Here is a 16,755-nt window from a genome sequence, read left to right as displayed (position 1 = left end):
GACATTGGGTAACTGCGCCTTGTCATGGATTAATGACAGGAACCGATTTTCGAACGCCTCCCAATCTTCGTATTAACCGGTGAAATGTGACAGATCGATTTTTGGTAAGTGTAAGTTGAGTAGTAGTACTAGACAGGACTTGGATGAAGTGTAGGTGAGGGGAGGTGAAGAGAGGTGATTGGGGTATTCCCAAATATGGTTCGATCCATATATGGTTATGTCCAAATATGGTTCTTGTCCGGTTTTGGGGGTGGGTGTGTCCCCCCTCCACTTGTCCCGCCATTTTTTTTAAAACATAAGGCCCCGCCCACCACTACCCCTTTTTTAAAGCCCGTGTGTGTGTGTATTTCCCGCCCGAGGGTTGGGGTAGTATGAGGGGGTAAGAGGGTGCGCCACACCTGGATGAGCGCCGCCGACAAGGCCCCGGCTCGGTCGGCGTGAGTATCTTTATCAGCATGAAAAAAAAGGTAAGGCAGTGAGTATCTTTATCAACATGAAAAAGTATTATGTGTATTGCCATGCACAGTAGCATCGCTAATAACGAGTGTGTGTGTGTGTGACTCTTCAATCTTTTCGTTGCAACGTTGGCAGGACACGTGTCTCATGAAAAAATATGTTCGTAACTTTTTTTTGCTCTCTCTCTCTCTCCCCACTTTAAGAGAACATAATTATCTGCACGAGTAAATTTCGATGAGTTGTGTGTGTGTGTGTTTATATGTGAGTGCACATGCATGAATGAATAATGTAATCGCTTATGCAACAAAATGCATTTGTTGATGCATCGATACACGAACTTCAAAGACTTCTTATAAGGAATAATGTATTCATTTAGGACCGGTTCCACAAGCCTTGTTTAAACTGGATTAAGTTAATTATGCTATATTCTATATGACATAAAATATAGCAAAATTAACTTAATCCAGATCAAAAAAGGCTTGTGGAACCGGGCCTTAGTCGTCAGCGTATGAACTTCCATCCGCTAATAAAGTCTAATTGGTTAGACGTTGATGCAATTTTATCGTCGGTACGTGTAGAAAAAGAACTATATTTAACTGAATGCGGTCTAACAAAGTCTGCTTTATCAATATCAATAAGTTATATCCCCATTGTGTTGGGGTTTTGAAAATTTTTAAACGTCTCTACCTACAAAGTCGTGATTATTATATTTTAATGTTAAACAGCTTCAAAAACGGTGTGTGTATATAAGTTAAGCTTTCTAAGAGAATAATGAAGTTATTGTCCTGTCAACCAGTGCTGGTAACTCGTGGGAAATCCCTCTCCCCGCCACGTCGACCAAGCTGGCTCGCACACATGCATCCGTCATCCGTGAGAGATCTTTGCACCCCTAGCGGAGAAAACTGAACTATTAGGTGCCCACTTGCACTCCTAGCGGAGAAAAGCGAACTACTAGCTACCCACACTGCCATTTGGCATATCTGTGTTTCGCCTACCTTCGCTAGACGTCGATTCACTTCGGGTGCAGGCGAGAGCGGTATAGTTTCATCGGTCCTCTCTTTCTAATTCTTATTTCATACTTCTCGGCTACTCGGATTCTCTTTCGACTGACCGTAAGGCTATCGGCTTCTTTCAACAAGTTTCGGTAGGATTCGGGAGCGAAAAGGAGCGCGACGTTGATTCTCGGACCTCTCAGTCTATATAAAATGCTGCGTTTACCCAACAATTCGAAGCAAATGGAAATCCTTTTCCTAAATAACTTCTTAATTGTTATAAAAAGTTTATATGTAGCCATTAAATTATTAGATTTGGTAATAAATACAAAAATGCGTTCTTATAATTACAAATACTGAGTTGAGGTAAAATAAACTCAATGTTTTTGTATTAATCTGGTAACAAATGCATTTTTATATTTATTATTGAGTCTAATAAGTTAATGGTTATTAAAAAAAAATTCGTTGTATAGAAAAAAAAATGAAAAAATATTAACCTCTGCCAAGAATCGAAAACGAGCCCGGCGCGTGACAAACGGCAACCTTACCGTCTGCGCTACAGCAATCATTTGGTGGACAAAAGGCAAATAGGCCTTTTAAAGACTGACTACAATTCTTTCATTAACTCGTCATAAACAATCAAGAATTAGCTGCAATAATAAATACATTTATTTACACACCATTATTGCACTAAATTTATTATGTTTTTAATTTGAAGCATACATTTTGCATGAAGATACGATAGTTTAAATGTATCCAAGCAGTACTCTAAATAGAAACCTCTATTCGTATGCTCCACTGTCATATATTATTCGATTATACGGAACATATTTTATTATATTACTTAATTAATTTATGATAATGGGGCATATGAATAGTTTTGTATTTAAAGTACTGCTTGGATACCTATAAACTATCGTATCTTCAGGCAAAATGTATGCTTCAAATTAAAAACATAATAAATTTAGTGCAATAATGGTGTGTAAATAAATGTATTTATTATTGCAGCTAATTCTTGATTGTTTATGACGAGTTAATGAAAGAATTGTAGTCAGTCTTTAAAAGGCCTATTTGCCTTTGGTCCACCAAATGATTGCTGTAGCGCAGACGGTAAGGTGCCGTTTGTCACGCGCCGGGCTCGGGTTCGATTCTTGGCAGAGGTTAATATTTTTTCATTTTTTTTTCTTTACAACGAATTTTTTTTTTAATAACCATTAACTTATTAGACTCAATAATAAATATAAAAATGCATTTGTTACCAGATTAATACAAAAATATTGAGTTTATTTTACCTCAACTCAGTATTTGTTATTATAAGAACGCATTTTTGTATTTATTACGAAATCTAATAAATTAATGGCTACATATAAACATTTTATAACAATTAAGAAGTTATTTAGGAAAAGAATTTCCATTTGCTTTGAATTGTTGGGTAAACGCAGCATTTTATACAGACTGAGAGGTCCGAGAATCAACGTCGCGCTCCTTTTCGCTCCCGAATCCTACCGAAACTTGTTGAAAGAAGCCGATAGCCTTACGGTCAGTCGAAAGAGAATCCGAGTAGCCGAGAAGTATGAAATAAGAATTAGAAAGAGAGGACCGATGAAACTATACCGCTCTCGCTTGCACCCGAAGTGAATCGACGTCCAGCGAAGGTAGCCGAAACACAGATATGCCAAATGGCAGTGTGGGTCAGCGTTGCCAACTCCGCCATTTTGATTATACTACGGTGTACAGTGATGTCAGTGATGCCAGAATCAAGTTTTTAGCAACAAAAATAAAGTTAACCGCTAGTCAGCAGCAGTATAGAAAATTCGAAGGGAAGAGGTATATATCCCTTTCCTTCAAATTTTCTATACTGCTGCTGGCTAGCGGTTAACTTTATTTTTGTTGCTAAAAACTTGATTCTGGCATCACTGACATCACTGTACACCGTAGTATAATCAAAATGGCGGAGTTGGTAACGCTGGTGTGGGTAGCTAGTAGTTCGCTTTTCTCCGCTAGGAGTGCAAGTGGGCACCTAATAGTTCAGTTTTCTCCGCTAGGGGTGCAAAGATCTCTCACAGATGACGAATGCATGTGTGCGTGCCAGCTTGGTCGACGTGGTGGGGAGAGGGATTTCCCACGAGTTACCAGCACTGCTGTCAACCATCATGACAGTTTGTTCTTCAGCGAAAAAGTTTTTACTTAATCATAAAATTTAGTGTCTGTGTTTAGGTTCAACAAAGAATTAATGGACTCTTATGTTGTTATTTCGCATATTATATTTTGTTTTCTACTATGTCTGTAATGCGTGATCGGTTGGATATTTTGAATAGAAGACTGTTAATGATGCTAGCTGATCTAGAACTGAACTGTACAAACCCCTACGCCCTTCCCCGCGACCACCCATTATCGAAGATTTCCGAAGACGCGATCACGTGTCCGAGTCATTCCGAAGCGTATATGCCTGATAATTAAAGTCTTCTATTCGTTATTTCGATAGCCCAATGAGCTCGAGGAGGCTTCCATGTTCGCCATACCCTTGTATTCTTGCTCGTGGATATGTCGTTTACTGCAACGAAACATACTCCCCCCCTTGAGAGGGCACCGATTAATTGCATACTGCTTACATACATAATCCACAATAATACATTGATTTAAATAAACTTAATAATAGTATTACAATGAAACATTAATAGTTATTAATTAGTTAAATGATTAATTGTTAAATATGATTATATAATAATGTTTTATTCGTGGACGCCATAGACGCTCGTGTAAATACATGTTTTATTTTAATAATCGTACATCACGATTGTGGTCGCTGATTTCCTGGAATATAGAATATACTAAATGAGTTGAACTATTTTTTCTTCTGGCACTGGACACAGATAATTCGTGCCTCTGCGTAAATCTCCTGTGGCGGTATGTAAAGTTACGGCTCTAACAATTCCGTCATCGCCAGTATGTATTTCCTTGACGCGGCCGAGAGCCCATTGTGAACAGGGCAGGCCTTTATTTTTTATCAAAACAAGTGCGTTCAATTGGATATTAGGAGTATTCTTTGTCCATTTGGATCTCATCTGCAATTCATTCAAATACTACAGATTCCATCGTTTCCAAAAATCTTGTCGGACTTTGGTTATGTGTTGCCAAGTCGACAGTCTGTTGCAGGGTGTAGAAGAAAATTGCCTCTCAGGCAAAGACGTTAACGGTCTCCCAATCAAATAATGGCCCGGAGGAAGAGCCTGCAAATCATTCGGATCACACGAGACTGATGCGATTGGTCGGGAATTTATTACACCCTCGATTTCGGTCATTAATGTATTCAATTCTTCGAATGTAAATAGGGATTCACCAATAACTCGATATAGATGGTGTTTGAAAATCTTCACGGTAGACTCCCATAAGCCACCGAAATGGGGAGTAGCTGGCGGAATAAAATGCCAAACTATACGATTTTTTATAGCGAATGATCCGATTTCTTTTATAGAACTATCGGTATTAAGTATCTCATAAATTTCCTTTAACTGATTTCTGGCACCAACAAAATTAGTGCCGTTATCCCAATAAACATGCTGCGGCAATCCGCGTCGCGATAAAAACCTACGGAAGGAAGCCAGAAAGCCTTCCGTAGACATGTCTGAAACCAGTTCTAAATGGACAGCTTTAATAGACATACATATGTATACACAGACGTATACCTTAATCTTGATTCGATTTCTAAATTTCCTATCTTTAATGAAGAAAGGACCACAAAAATCCGTACCGGTGTGCGTAAAAGGTACAGAAGATGAAATTCGTTGAGCGGGCAAATTACCCATCTTAGTACTTTTGGTACTGGCCTTAAATCGGAAACAAGGCATACACATTCGAATTATTTTTCGGACATATTGCTTTCCATTGGTTATCCAATATTTTTGTCTAATGTTATACAGCGTGGTTTGAATACCGGCGTGCAAGTGTTTCAGATGAATCTCGCGTATCAAGCAATCGGTCAAATGATGATTCGGCAATATAATTGGAATGTTTTTGAGCGTATGATAAATTTGATTTATGCAATCGACCCCCTACTCTTAGTATCCCGTGTTCGTCGAGGAAAGGGCTCAATCTTGCAAATTTTTTGGAATCTACATTGCTTGACTTTCCTAATGATACAATGATATCTTTATAGTGTGTCGCTTGTAAAAATTTAATTATATGCATTTCTGCTTGATCAATTTCTTCAATATTCAAAGGACCTCGTACCTTACTACGCTTACAAAATCGAAGGCAATACGCTAGGACCCTTATAGTCTTTTCGTAAGAAGAAAATCTATAATAGAATGCTATATCGATTGAGGACATAGTTAAACAGATTTCCTTTTTTAATTCTGGTATTTCTTTGATAAATTCAGGAGTCGATGGCCAGTTATCTTCAGGTTCGCTCAACCAACTAGGTCCTTGTCTCCAATGCAGAGATCTTGCAAACTCGCATGGCATCAAGCCTCGTGAAACTATATCGGCCGGATTATCTAAAGTTTTTACATGGCGCCATTCCAAACCGTCGCTCAATTCTCTAGTACTAATGACTCGGTTCGCGACGTATGTCTTCAATTTATGTGCAGGAATTTTTAGCCAATGTAAGACAATTGTGGAGTCGCACCAAAGTATACACGAATCTGCTTGTTCCAAATTTATTGTACCTGTTCAAAATTGGGAGGAGCAGAAAATGTTGCGAAGTAGATTCCGCATTTCTCTGTTATATCTCCCATCTCTATTGCGCTCACAATAGACGGATAGACCGACAGCGTCTAGCCGCTCTATCTGTCCCTCTCTCCGCGGCGCGCTTGCGCGTCTTCTGGCCCTGGTGCGTCGCGGCCGCGAAGCGACACTACTTGCGCGCTTGGCCACTAGGTGGCCAGCGCCCGCGGCAGCTCTCTCGCTGGCAAGATTAGTGTCGCGTAATTATATAGATGGGTCCTTGATAAGGACCCATCGCACCTCAGCCTTGCTCGACCGCTGACTATCAAGCAGCAACCGCAGCAGTTTTTGCAGCCTTTCTGGCTTTTTGACGCATCTACGGCTTTTGACGCCTCAACGGCAGCGCCTCCAAGGCCATCAAAAGAGCGCCTCCACCGGCGAACTCTACGGGTACATACTTTGGTAAGTATCACCCAACCACCCACCGCCTACCAAGAGGGGACTACCCCTCTGCGGCAATATCCTCCCTCTTAAGGGAAATTTCTCCGGGGACTGCCCGGGAGAAGCTAACCCTCTACTTCCCCTCCACACTGCCTCCAAGGACTACCTCGGACCCAGTGTTCCGACCCTAAACTCCAGGGCTCTCGACAGAGTCGGGTATTGGGAGGGGTAGATTCACCCTAGTGGTTGGGGTGGCTCGGAGCCACCATAGCTCTGTGAGAAGGGGGCTGAGGGGTAAGGGGACTTCCCCTTCCCTAAATCCACCTCTCCTACTTCGCTTCCTCCCGTGGCTGGGGATTTTACTAAGGAATACCCTAGGGAAAATTGTCCAGTCCGGGAGTTTATAAGTCCGCGTTCCTTCCTGGGGAATTCTAGTCTTTGGGGTTTTTGGGAATCTTCGATTACCGAAATTCCCTAGAATTTGACGACAACAAATTCCCTAGGAAGTCGATCATTTTAGTCTAGCGGTTCTTTGTAAATATATTTGTACATTTTATTTATTTAAATAAAAACTCCTTTTACCTCTTATCTTGGGCTTTGAAATATTTTATTCTAGAATAAGACCTTCCCTTCTGACCACAGGTTCGGAGCCAACTTGGGACATTGTTTCGCACAGTACCCTTTATCTCATTATAAAGCTGTGCCAATAAAAGAGCACCGCAAAGTTCCAAACGGGGAATTGATAATTGTTTCAGCGGCGCTACTCTGGACTTAGCGCTAAGCAATTTAGTCGTTACATTCCCTTCTATGTCTTATGAACGTACGTATACGCAGGCACCGTAGCCTATATTGCTCGCGTCGCAAAAACCGTGCAATTGAAATTTCTGGCACTCGTTAATCAACAGCTTTCTATCAAATAATACAGGACCCATCAATCCCCATTGATCTACGAATCTCATCCAACCGGTATGGATGTCTTGTGGCAAAGATTCATCCCAATCTAAGCCTGCTTGCCAAATCGTTTGCATCATATGTTTTAGATGCAATATTATCGGGCTTAACAATCCAAGTGGATCAAATATTTTGGCTATTTCCGATAACACGAGTCTTTTGGTAATTTTTCCATCAATTTTTATGCAATTGGGTGTATAACAAATGTTATCGCTTGTCGCGTTCAAGGTAATACCCAAAGTTTTTAGCTTGTTATCCAGGTTTAACACGAAATTCGTATGTATGGAACTATATGGTAAATCTTCGATTATACGTAAATCGTTAGCCGCCCATTGTCGGATAGTGAACCTTCCACGAGAAAGCAACTTAATTATCACGTCGCGAGTGTCACGAGCTTCCTCAATAGTATTAGCACCCGTTAACAGGTCGTCGACATATAGATGAGTTTTGAGGATTTCGGCTGCTCGAGGAAACTGCTCACCTTCGTCTTCGGCCAATCTATTAATCGCGCGAATAGCTAAGAACGCGGATGACGATACACCAAAAGTGAGAGTATTTAAACAAAACGTTTGTATATTGCCGTTATGTCGCCATAAAACTTGCTGATATTTTCTATCATTTTCATGGACTAGCACTTGCCTATACATCTTCTCGATATCGGCAGTGATAATATACTTGTACATTCGAAAGCGCATCAGATGACTTATTAGTCGATCTTGTATCGTCGGGCCAACCATCAATAAATCATTTAATGATTGTCCATTCATGTCCTTTGCCGATGCATCGAACACGATGCGAAGTTTTGTCGTATTACTAGATTCTTTATATACTGGATGATGCGGCATATAATATCCTGTGTCATCATTGTTTTTTATGACGGACATGTGCCCTAGTTCGAGATATTCATCAAAAACCTTCTTATAGGCTTTCTCAAAAGTTTCATTGTTCGCGAATCGGCGTTCTAATGCTTTGAAACGTCGAAGTGCTACGTCGCGTGAGCCGCTAAATTTTATGGCATCCTTACGAAATGGTAATCGTACTATATATCTCCCGTGCTTGTCTCGACCTACTGTGTTTACAAAATGCTTCTCGCATTCGCTTTCCTCCTCAGTACGTTGTTTGACTGTTGCTACTTCCTCTACTTCCCAAAATCTTTGCATGATATTCTCTATGCCTATTGCTTGATGGATTTAGTCAGGCTCTATTGAGTCGGATTGCCCTCCAGCGATCACCCAACCCAATCTAGACTTTTGTAAACATAATTCGATTGTTCCTTGCGTTAAAATTATCTGACCGATTAAGAACAACGATAAAGTCTTGCCCGAGCCAATTAATAGATCAATGGGACGCGAAATACTAAAATCTGGATCAGCTAGTCTCAAATTCGACGGAATTTTAATCGCATTTCTAGGAAAGTTGCTAATTGGCACTGCTTCGGCTATTTTTGGTATAACCAAGCATGTTAATTCTGTGGAAAAATCATTATGAAAAGCTCTTATCACGATTCGTACCGAACCCTTCGATAGCATGTTCATGTCATCGATAACCGAAATTAATTTTGAACATGGTTTTACCCGCATACCTAATAGACGAACCATGGAGTTCGTAATAAAGTTGTTCGACGCACCTGTATCTAATAATGCTCTACCCATTACGAATGTATTATTTCTTTCTCTAATTCTTAATATAGCGGTGGTTAACAATTGCGGAAATCGATTTTCCTTTGCCTCGCACGTTAATCCAATCTCATAATTTTCCTGTACTAGTCATGCTTTAGGTTCAGACTTCTGTTCCGCGCTATCTTCGGTATTGCAGGCTTTGTTTGTTTCGAAATGTAACAATGTGTTATGATTTTGAGCGCAGACCGTACAGCTTGAAAGCTTGCACGGTTTGCCCCTATGGGACCTAAAGCAATTATAACATAATTTGGCCTTTTTGACTAAATTAAAACGTTCTTTAACGGATAGTTTTTTAAAGGCTTCACACCTGAATAAAGGATGCGGTCCGCCTTTGCAGGCAATGCAGGATTGCGACGTATTAGTCGTAAAGGCTTGCGCGTGTGTGAGCTTCGGCCTTTTTTTGGCCGTTGTATCTCGCTTGTCTTTATCGTCGTCGTGCGGACGCGTTCGTTCACGTCTGGACGCGCTTACTGCGCACTTGTATAGGAACTCGTACATCGTATCTAATTCTGGGTACGTTTCGCGACTAAGACTAGCTTCCCATTGATTCATTATTGTTTTAGGTAATCTCGTTTCTAATAAATGTTCAGCAATTTCTGAGGTAACATGAACACCTAGAGTTTCTAGAGAAGCTATATGCTGTTGCATGTCATCAGCTAACTGGGAAAAACCTCTTGTCGTCTCCTTATCTAATACCGGCAAATTAAATATTGAGGAAATATGTTTAGATATGAGAATCCGTTTAATTTCGTAGGATCGCTCGAGAAGTACCCACGCTTTTTTGTAATTTGCGCTGCTGACTGAAAATATGGCAATTTTCTTAGCAGCTTCATCTACCAGTGCCGATTTTAGATAGTGAAGCTTGTCTAATTCTGAAATATCCGTACGCGCGTCAATTATGCTTCGAAATGCATTTTTGAATGTTAACCATTCTTCATACCTGCCATTAAAGACGGGCAGCGAGATTTGAGGTAGTTTCACTAACTGGGCTTGTGAAGCACTATTACTTGCTGATGACCCGCTGGTATGTATATGACTGTGTGATCCGCTGCATGAAGCATTCGAATCCCTATTATCTGCTAATAAATTTTCTATTCTAGCCGCTAATGCGTAAAAACGTTCTTGAATGAAATCGAATTCTGATTGGTGAATTCCTTGTGGGTCTAATACCATTAATTCGTCAAATGATTCTTTGAAAGTATGATACAAACTTGTTAATCGTCCAATCCGTAGCTTTATGGATGCATTATCTATTTGACCTTTATCGAGGATGTTGGTTAAATTCGTAATCTGAGATTTCAACGTGATCCGTTTTTGAATTAGCAATTTTACCCGTTCCGTCATTTTTGTGTTAGAACGATCCGAATGATTTACCTTATTATTACTTGTCGATCCTTGGAGATCCTTTACGTTTCGATTATTTCTCGTCCAAACTTTTCACACTTTTCTGAACCTCACAGGAGGCACCATATGTTTAGGTTCAACAAAGAATTAATGCACTCTTATGTTGTTATTTCGCATATTATATTTTGTTTTCTACTGTCTGTAATGCGTGATCAGTTGGATATTTAGAATAGAAGACTGTTAATGATGCTAGCTGATCTAGAACTGAACTGTACAAACCCCTACGCCCTTCCCCGCGACCACCCATTATCGAAGATTTCCGAAGACGCGATCGCGTGTCCGAGTCATTCCGAATCGTATATGCCTGATCATTAAAGTCTTCTATTCGTTATTTCGATAGCCCAATGAGCTCGAGGAGGCTTCCATGTTCGCCATACCCTTGTATTCTTGCTCGTGGATATGTCGTTTATTGCAACGAAACAGTCTGAGTGTGTAAACAAAAAAATGGATAAGCTACAAATAATAAAACAAGACATAAATGCTCCTGTTAAGTATTTACCTATAATTAATATAAAACAATTAAAATTAAAAAAATTGTATAATGTTTCAAAAATTAAAAAAGTTAACACAACTTATGGATTAAGAATAGTTATAGAAATAGATTCAAAATGGAGTATGTTTTTAACTGGATCTATTAGTTCTAAAATTATTGATATATCTGACAGATTTATTTATCTTGAGAATCTGACGAAAAATTCGAATCTTTATATAAAATTGTACGATGCAGATAAATTTGTTTTTGAAAGAAGAGTTGTAGATGAATGTGAAAAAAAGAAAAAGGAAAAACGAGTATGGATGAATGTGAAAAAAATCATTCAATAAAGGCAAAAAATAAGTTAAAAATTTTTTTTTATTATCAATTATTTATAGATTGACTTTTTCCAATTATACAGTATTTTATTATAGAAGGAAACTCTGTAAAGAAGACGAAGAAGAAGAAGAAGATTTGCAGGTGGAAGTGGATGGGGAGGAGGAGGAGGAGGAAGAGGAGGTGATTGAATTGAAAGATTCATCGAAATAGTGCAATGATTATTCATTTTATAGAGAAACTTGTACGCTTTCTATGTATTAATTGCTAATTTTTGTAGATGTGGGTTGTATAAAAGCTACAAACCAGTCTCATTCGTTTTAACGGGATCCCTCACGCGTGCTTTCCCGACAGTACAAGTAAATAAACAATTAGTTTAATACAATTCAAATGCGAAGCAAATTACAAAAACGGGTTTCTTTATGACCAGGTGCCAATTCTAACGAGTCAATCGAGCTTAAAAAAACTCAAATCGGATGAAGAATAACGCTGTACCACAGTCCCGCGTTCTTGAAGTGGAAATAACCAAAAGTAACCCCTCTTCAAGAACGCGGCATAATGGTACAGCGTTATGTTTCAACTAATTTGAGTGTTTTTAAGTTCGTTTGACTCGTTAGGACTGGCACATTGTCCAACAAACGTCCGATTGTTCAATTTGCTTTGCATTTGAATTTTATTACAGTAATTATTTATTGACTTGAACTGTCGATAAAGTAGGCGTGAGGGATCCCGTTAACGGTATCCCTCAAACCCCCTATTACCGACATTACATAGCGAAAATGCGGGACAATGGTACGGCTCTATTTCTCAACCGATTTCAATTTCCTTGTGCTTGTTGGAATCGTTAGGTCTGCCTCCTTGTCATAAAAAAGCCCGATTTTTCAAAAAATGGAAAAAAAAGATTGTTTAAACAATTTTATTATTAAAATTTAAACAAATAACAAATCGAAAAATCGGGCTTCTTTATGACGAGGTGCCAGACGTAACGATTCCAACAAGCCCACAAACATTGAAATCGGTTGAAAAATAGAGCCGTACCATTGTCCCGCGTTTTCGAGGTGGACGAAATCCAAAGAGCGTTTACGATGATTGATAGGGAATCGGATTCAGATTGGCCTGGGTGCTAAAATCCAACCTACGGCCGAAGACAATGAAATTCCCTATACCCTGTTCAACAAGAGAACGCCGAGCTTTCGCGCAGGAATAGAAGTGGTGGGAGAAACACGTAGTTCTCGGTTCAACAATAGATATAGCATATTTCAGTACCGTTTTATTGCGTTCAATCTCCCCATCATTAAAAATTAAGAAAGTGCAGAGCAATACATTTTAAAAAATATTAATTTTACTGAAAGATAGGAACTATAGAAAAGGTTCGAAAACAATAAGTAAAACAAATGAAAGAATTTGATTTAAAAAAATTCATAATTACAAAGATGATTAAAAATACATTAAAAAAGTGGTAAAACTAATATGTTCAATTATCGGTCCCATTGCTAGATGACTCCGTTTCGCCTGTCACATGTATTACCAGCTGTGGCATCTCATCAATAAGGTCGTCGACAATATGATCGATTTCAAAAAATTTGTCCTCTTCTTTTATCACGTGCCTTATGAAATTTGTCCAATTTTCTGCAGTGACATTTGCAATACCTTCTTCCAAAAGCCTTTTCACATCCTGCACTTTAAAAGTAATATTGTGAGATTTCACATATTGTTTTACCATCGACCAAACCATTTCAATAGGGTTTAATTCACAGTGGTAGGGAGGCAACCTTAATATTTCTTTATTGTACTTTTTGGCTAGTTCGTCTATAACATAATTGTTATATAAATGCTTCTCCTTTTGCACAATTTGAAGAAGCTCAGCTTTCACCATATCTGCGCCTATTTCGATCCCTTTTCCTTCAATCCATTCTACTATAGCTTTTTTTGTCCAAGACATATTTGGAATTTTTTCAGTCTTAACGCTATGATATGGAGCATTGTCCATTACAATGACTGAATTTTGGTCAAGCGCGGGAAGCACGTGCGTAAACCATTCCAAAAATGTATCACCATTCATTTCATCATGGTAATCAGCAGTGTTCTTTTTGGACTCAAAGCATAGAAGGGCCCCGGGTACAAATCCACCCTCGCTGCCAATATGCAATACTATTAAACGCTTCCCCTTTCCACTCGGATTAGGTGCACCTACTGATAATCCTCGGAGAAATGCATGTTTTTTAGATTTTATGGTCGTGTCTATCCAATATTTACTCGATACATCTCCTGCATTGACCCAAGTTTCGTCTAAATAATAAATCGTCCTACCCTCCTGCCGGTATCTACGTATGGATTTTAAATAGTTTCTCCTCCAAACAATAAGATCCTCTCTCTCAGTAAGAATACTATTCCGTTCTTTTTTCACATAAGAAAAATTTAGGTCTTTTAATAATTTATAAAACGTTGTTCGTTTAAAATCCGGAAGATCATTGTCCTCGTTTACAGCTTGTAAAACTTTATCCAATGTTGGTAGCTCTCTATTGAAATAAAAGCCATGAACCTTTCTTCTAATGGCATTTTTATCGAATTCATCAATTTTATCTTTAATTGACATTCGCATTTTCTTTTTGTTTGGAGATTTTATCTCCCCTGTTCTCTTATATTCTAAAATAATGTTTTTAACACTAGATAACCCGAATCCGGTCTGTTCCGATAATTTATTTATCATTACGGTGTTAGTGATTTTCGGATTTTCTTCTAACATCTTTTTATATAAATTTATTAAAATGACCCTTTTTCTTTTGTGAATAAACTGAAATATTCAAACGATTTTATTCTTTTATTATGCTTAACATCAAACAGTCCACGCAAACATGAAAGAACGACATTTATACGTTACTGAGATATAGCACCACGTGCTTTTTAAGTCAGGAATGTATCAAGGATGGTATAAATACCCGTTTTTCGTAGATGTATTGTGCGGGACTGTCTAATATCAAACATTTTGGACTACTCCAAAATTAAAATGAGCTATTATTTTTGAAAATGATAAAAGTAAGTTCATTTCTCTATATATTAATATCTTTGTAATTGACTGATATTATCCCTCACTCATATTTTTCATATAAAAATGAACTTAAACCATTTTCAAACATAACGAATCATATGTTGATATGTCATTGACATTGAAAACGTACTTGGCCTCTTTTGTTCCTTTTCACTGGTGAAATTTTCGAAGAAGGACCCGGTAAGCTCTCTTCTGTACTCATTGTAATTGTGTAATTACAAAAATGAGTGGACACTATAACTTTTTAAATAATATTAGCAAAAATTTTTGCTTTACAGCGCGGGGCACCTAAACGACTTGTGACGTTGATGTCTTAAAAGGGATACATTTAGCATGCTGCGCGCGCAATAATGGGCGGAGTCTGACCAAACTGGACGAGTTTTCTCTCGATCTGTCGGCGTTCTCTCGTTGAACAGGGTATAGATCCCCGAATCCTGCGTGTCCGGAAACGTAATCGGATTTGAGATTGATAAAATGCAGATTGGTGCAAATCGAGAATAACAAGCGCATGCGCGGAGTCAGATGTAAGTGATACGATAATATTTAAATATTAGTTGATAACCAATTTTAACATTTCTTTTTATAAAAAATACAAAATAATGGATGATCTTTTACAAATTTGGGATATAATATTTGAAAGTGACGATGAGGAAGTACAAGATGAAATATTGTATCTTTTGCAAAAGCAAGATCGGCAGTAATATTTAAGAATACAACATTTTTTTACAAAGATTGTAATGTATTATTCATTTACAGATGTGACACATCAATTTCTATATTTCCTTTATATTTCTCTTTGAATCAAATATAATGCTGTATGAATGAATTATCAATTTTATTTATTATTTAGATTCCAGGTATCATTTTCGTTTATCAAGATGTACCTTTGAAAGAATATTAGAAAAATTGGACCTTGTATAGTCAGAAGAGCTGGCTGCCCCTTTGTACAACCAGATAAACAATTTTCAATGACCTTGTGGATGTTGGGAAACCAGGAAGTTTATAGGAAAGAAAAACAATTTTCATACATCCCCTACAGTAATATAATCAATAAAATTAATTATATCTGTTTATATTATAGATCTGTTGTCGACCGATTCGGAGTAGCCAAGAGCACATTATGGGAGTGCGTTTATAACGTAGTCTTCGTTCTGCATAACCATGTTCAGGAGTTTATAAAGTGGCCACAAGAAAGGCGATTATTACAAATCCAGAATAAATTTTTGGCTATAGATAATTTCCTTGGAATTGTGGGAGTGATTGATGGGTCACACATCCCTATTAGTGCTCCAACAGAATACCCAAATTCTTATATCAATAGAAAGGGCTTTCACTCCATATTATTGCAAGGAATTTGCGATAGTGAAATGAAATTTATTGACATTTGTATTGGTTATTGCGGGAGTTATCATGATGCACGTATGTGGAATAATAGCTACATAAAACAGGCAATCGATGAGAATATATTTCGTTTTTTTCCTGAAAACACACATTTAATCGGCGACTCAGCTTACCTATTATCCACCTACTTGTTAATACCGTACAAAGACAATTGTCACTTGACTCCTGTTCAAACCAATTTTAACAAAAAATGATCTAAAACAAGGATAATTATGGAAAGGACTTTTGGCTTATTGAAAGGCCGTTTTAGGAAATTAAATTCCGTTTATATGAAAAATACTGACATGATTACTGCCCTTATCTTAGCTTGTTGCATCTTGCACAATATGTGTATCGATAATGAAGACGGTGATAGTTTCGATACAAGTATAAATGAGTATGAAGAAAATATACATAATGCAGATGTACTTTACGAAAGTGATGTTTTTTTAGAAGGTAGTAGTAAAAGAGATCTTATTGCTAATTTATTAAATGAATAAATCTTTCTGTTTTATTGATAATATAATTAATGTATTTATTATATTGAAATATGAATTTTTTAAAAAATAATGTTTATCTTGAGTTACTTAATTATTATCACATATTTTATCACAAAACTTGATTAAATTTTCACTATTAGTAGCAGTAGATGCTATCTTTTATAAAGAAGCCACCGCTTAACATTCTGCAGCACTATATAATGGTGCACGACGGGGAATCCGTATATCGACATTACAGAGCGAAATTTGCGCCAAACGAAACGGCTTCATTTCTTAACCGATTTTCACGTTTGTGGACTTTTTGAAAACGTAAGAAGATTTTCTAGTGATCTTCGTTGGCCGATTTTTCAAATTCCACTTTTTTTTCAAATTTTTAGTTTTTCAATTTTTTAAAAATCGGCCAACGACGATCACTAGATAATCTTCTTGC

General features: G+C 37.8%; 4 protein-coding genes across 4 annotated transcripts; 1 reads left to right on the top strand and 3 right to left on the bottom strand.

Annotated features, from left to right (window-relative positions):
- Positions 1 to 4,279: 4,279 nt before the first annotated feature.
- LOC136774985 (uncharacterized) lies at positions 4,280 to 5,912 on the bottom strand. The gene is made up of 3 exons (XM_066729460.1): positions 5,367 to 5,912; positions 4,568 to 5,275; positions 4,280 to 4,513 (listed from the first exon to the last, which is right to left on the bottom strand). Exons 1-3 carry the CDS (start codon positions 5,910 to 5,912, stop codon positions 4,280 to 4,282), a joined length of 1,488 nt encoding a protein of 495 aa, XP_066585557.1.
- A 1,454-nt stretch (positions 5,913 to 7,366) lies between these two features.
- LOC136774984 (uncharacterized) lies at positions 7,367 to 8,665 on the bottom strand. Its single transcript, XM_066729459.1, has one exon. It carries the CDS (start codon positions 8,663 to 8,665, stop codon positions 7,367 to 7,369), a length of 1,299 nt encoding a protein of 432 aa, XP_066585556.1.
- Positions 8,666 to 9,271: 606 nt separating this feature from the next.
- Positions 9,272 to 10,528, bottom strand: LOC136774983 (uncharacterized). Its single transcript, XM_066729457.1, has one exon. It carries the CDS (start codon positions 10,526 to 10,528, stop codon positions 9,272 to 9,274), a length of 1,257 nt encoding a protein of 418 aa, XP_066585554.1.
- A 4,516-nt stretch (positions 10,529 to 15,044) lies between these two features.
- On the top strand, positions 15,045 to 16,325 carry LOC136774982 (putative nuclease HARBI1). Its single transcript, XM_066729456.1, has 3 exons — positions 15,045 to 15,142; positions 15,527 to 15,985; positions 16,097 to 16,325. The coding sequence occupies exons 1-3, from the start codon at positions 15,045 to 15,047 to the stop codon at positions 16,323 to 16,325; spliced, it is 786 nt and encodes a 261-aa protein (XP_066585553.1).
- The last annotated feature ends 430 nt before the right edge of the window (positions 16,326 to 16,755 follow it).

The sequence above is a fragment of the Prorops nasuta genome, unplaced genomic scaffold (genome assembly GCF_024137725.1).
Source record: "Prorops nasuta isolate Cenicafe-Biocafe unplaced genomic scaffold, Cenicafe_Pnas_1.2 PNAS00007, whole genome shotgun sequence".
Lineage (NCBI taxonomy): Eukaryota > Metazoa > Arthropoda > Insecta > Hymenoptera > Bethylidae > Prorops > Prorops nasuta.
This window is presented reverse-complemented; position numbering and strand designations above follow the sequence as displayed.

What these genes read in the sequence shown, in the direction of transcription:
- LOC136774982 (XM_066729456.1), top strand. Translation starts at nt 15,045, where the DNA reads ATGGATGATCTTTTACAAATTTGGGATATAATATTTGAAAGTGACGAT. An exon ending in TTGCAAAAGCAAGATCGGCA is followed by an intron (nt 15,143 to 15,526) that starts GTAATATTTAAG and finishes TTTATATTATAG; the next exon opens with ATCTGTTGTCGACCGATTCG. An exon ending in TCCACCTACTTGTTAATACC is followed by an intron (nt 15,986 to 16,096) that starts GTACAAAGACAA and finishes AGGCCGTTTTAG; the next exon opens with GAAATTAAATTCCGTTTATA.
- LOC136774985 (XM_066729460.1), bottom strand. Translation starts at nt 5,912, where the DNA reads ATGCCATGCGAGTTTGCAAGATCTCTGCATTGGAGACAAGGACCTAGT. An exon ending in GCCGGTATTCAAACCACGCT is followed by an intron (nt 5,276 to 5,366) that starts GTATAACATTAG and finishes TTCCGATTTAAG; the next exon opens with GCCAGTACCAAAAGTACTAA. An exon ending in CTTGGCAACACATAACCAAA is followed by an intron (nt 4,514 to 4,567) that starts GTCCGACAAGAT and finishes AATGAATTGCAG; the next exon opens with ATGAGATCCAAATGGACAAA.
- LOC136774984 (XM_066729459.1), bottom strand. Translation starts at nt 8,665, where the DNA reads ATGCAAAGATTTTGGGAAGTAGAGGAAGTAGCAACAGTCAAACAACGT.
- LOC136774983 (XM_066729457.1), bottom strand. Translation starts at nt 10,528, where the DNA reads ATGACGGAACGGGTAAAATTGCTAATTCAAAAACGGATCACGTTGAAA.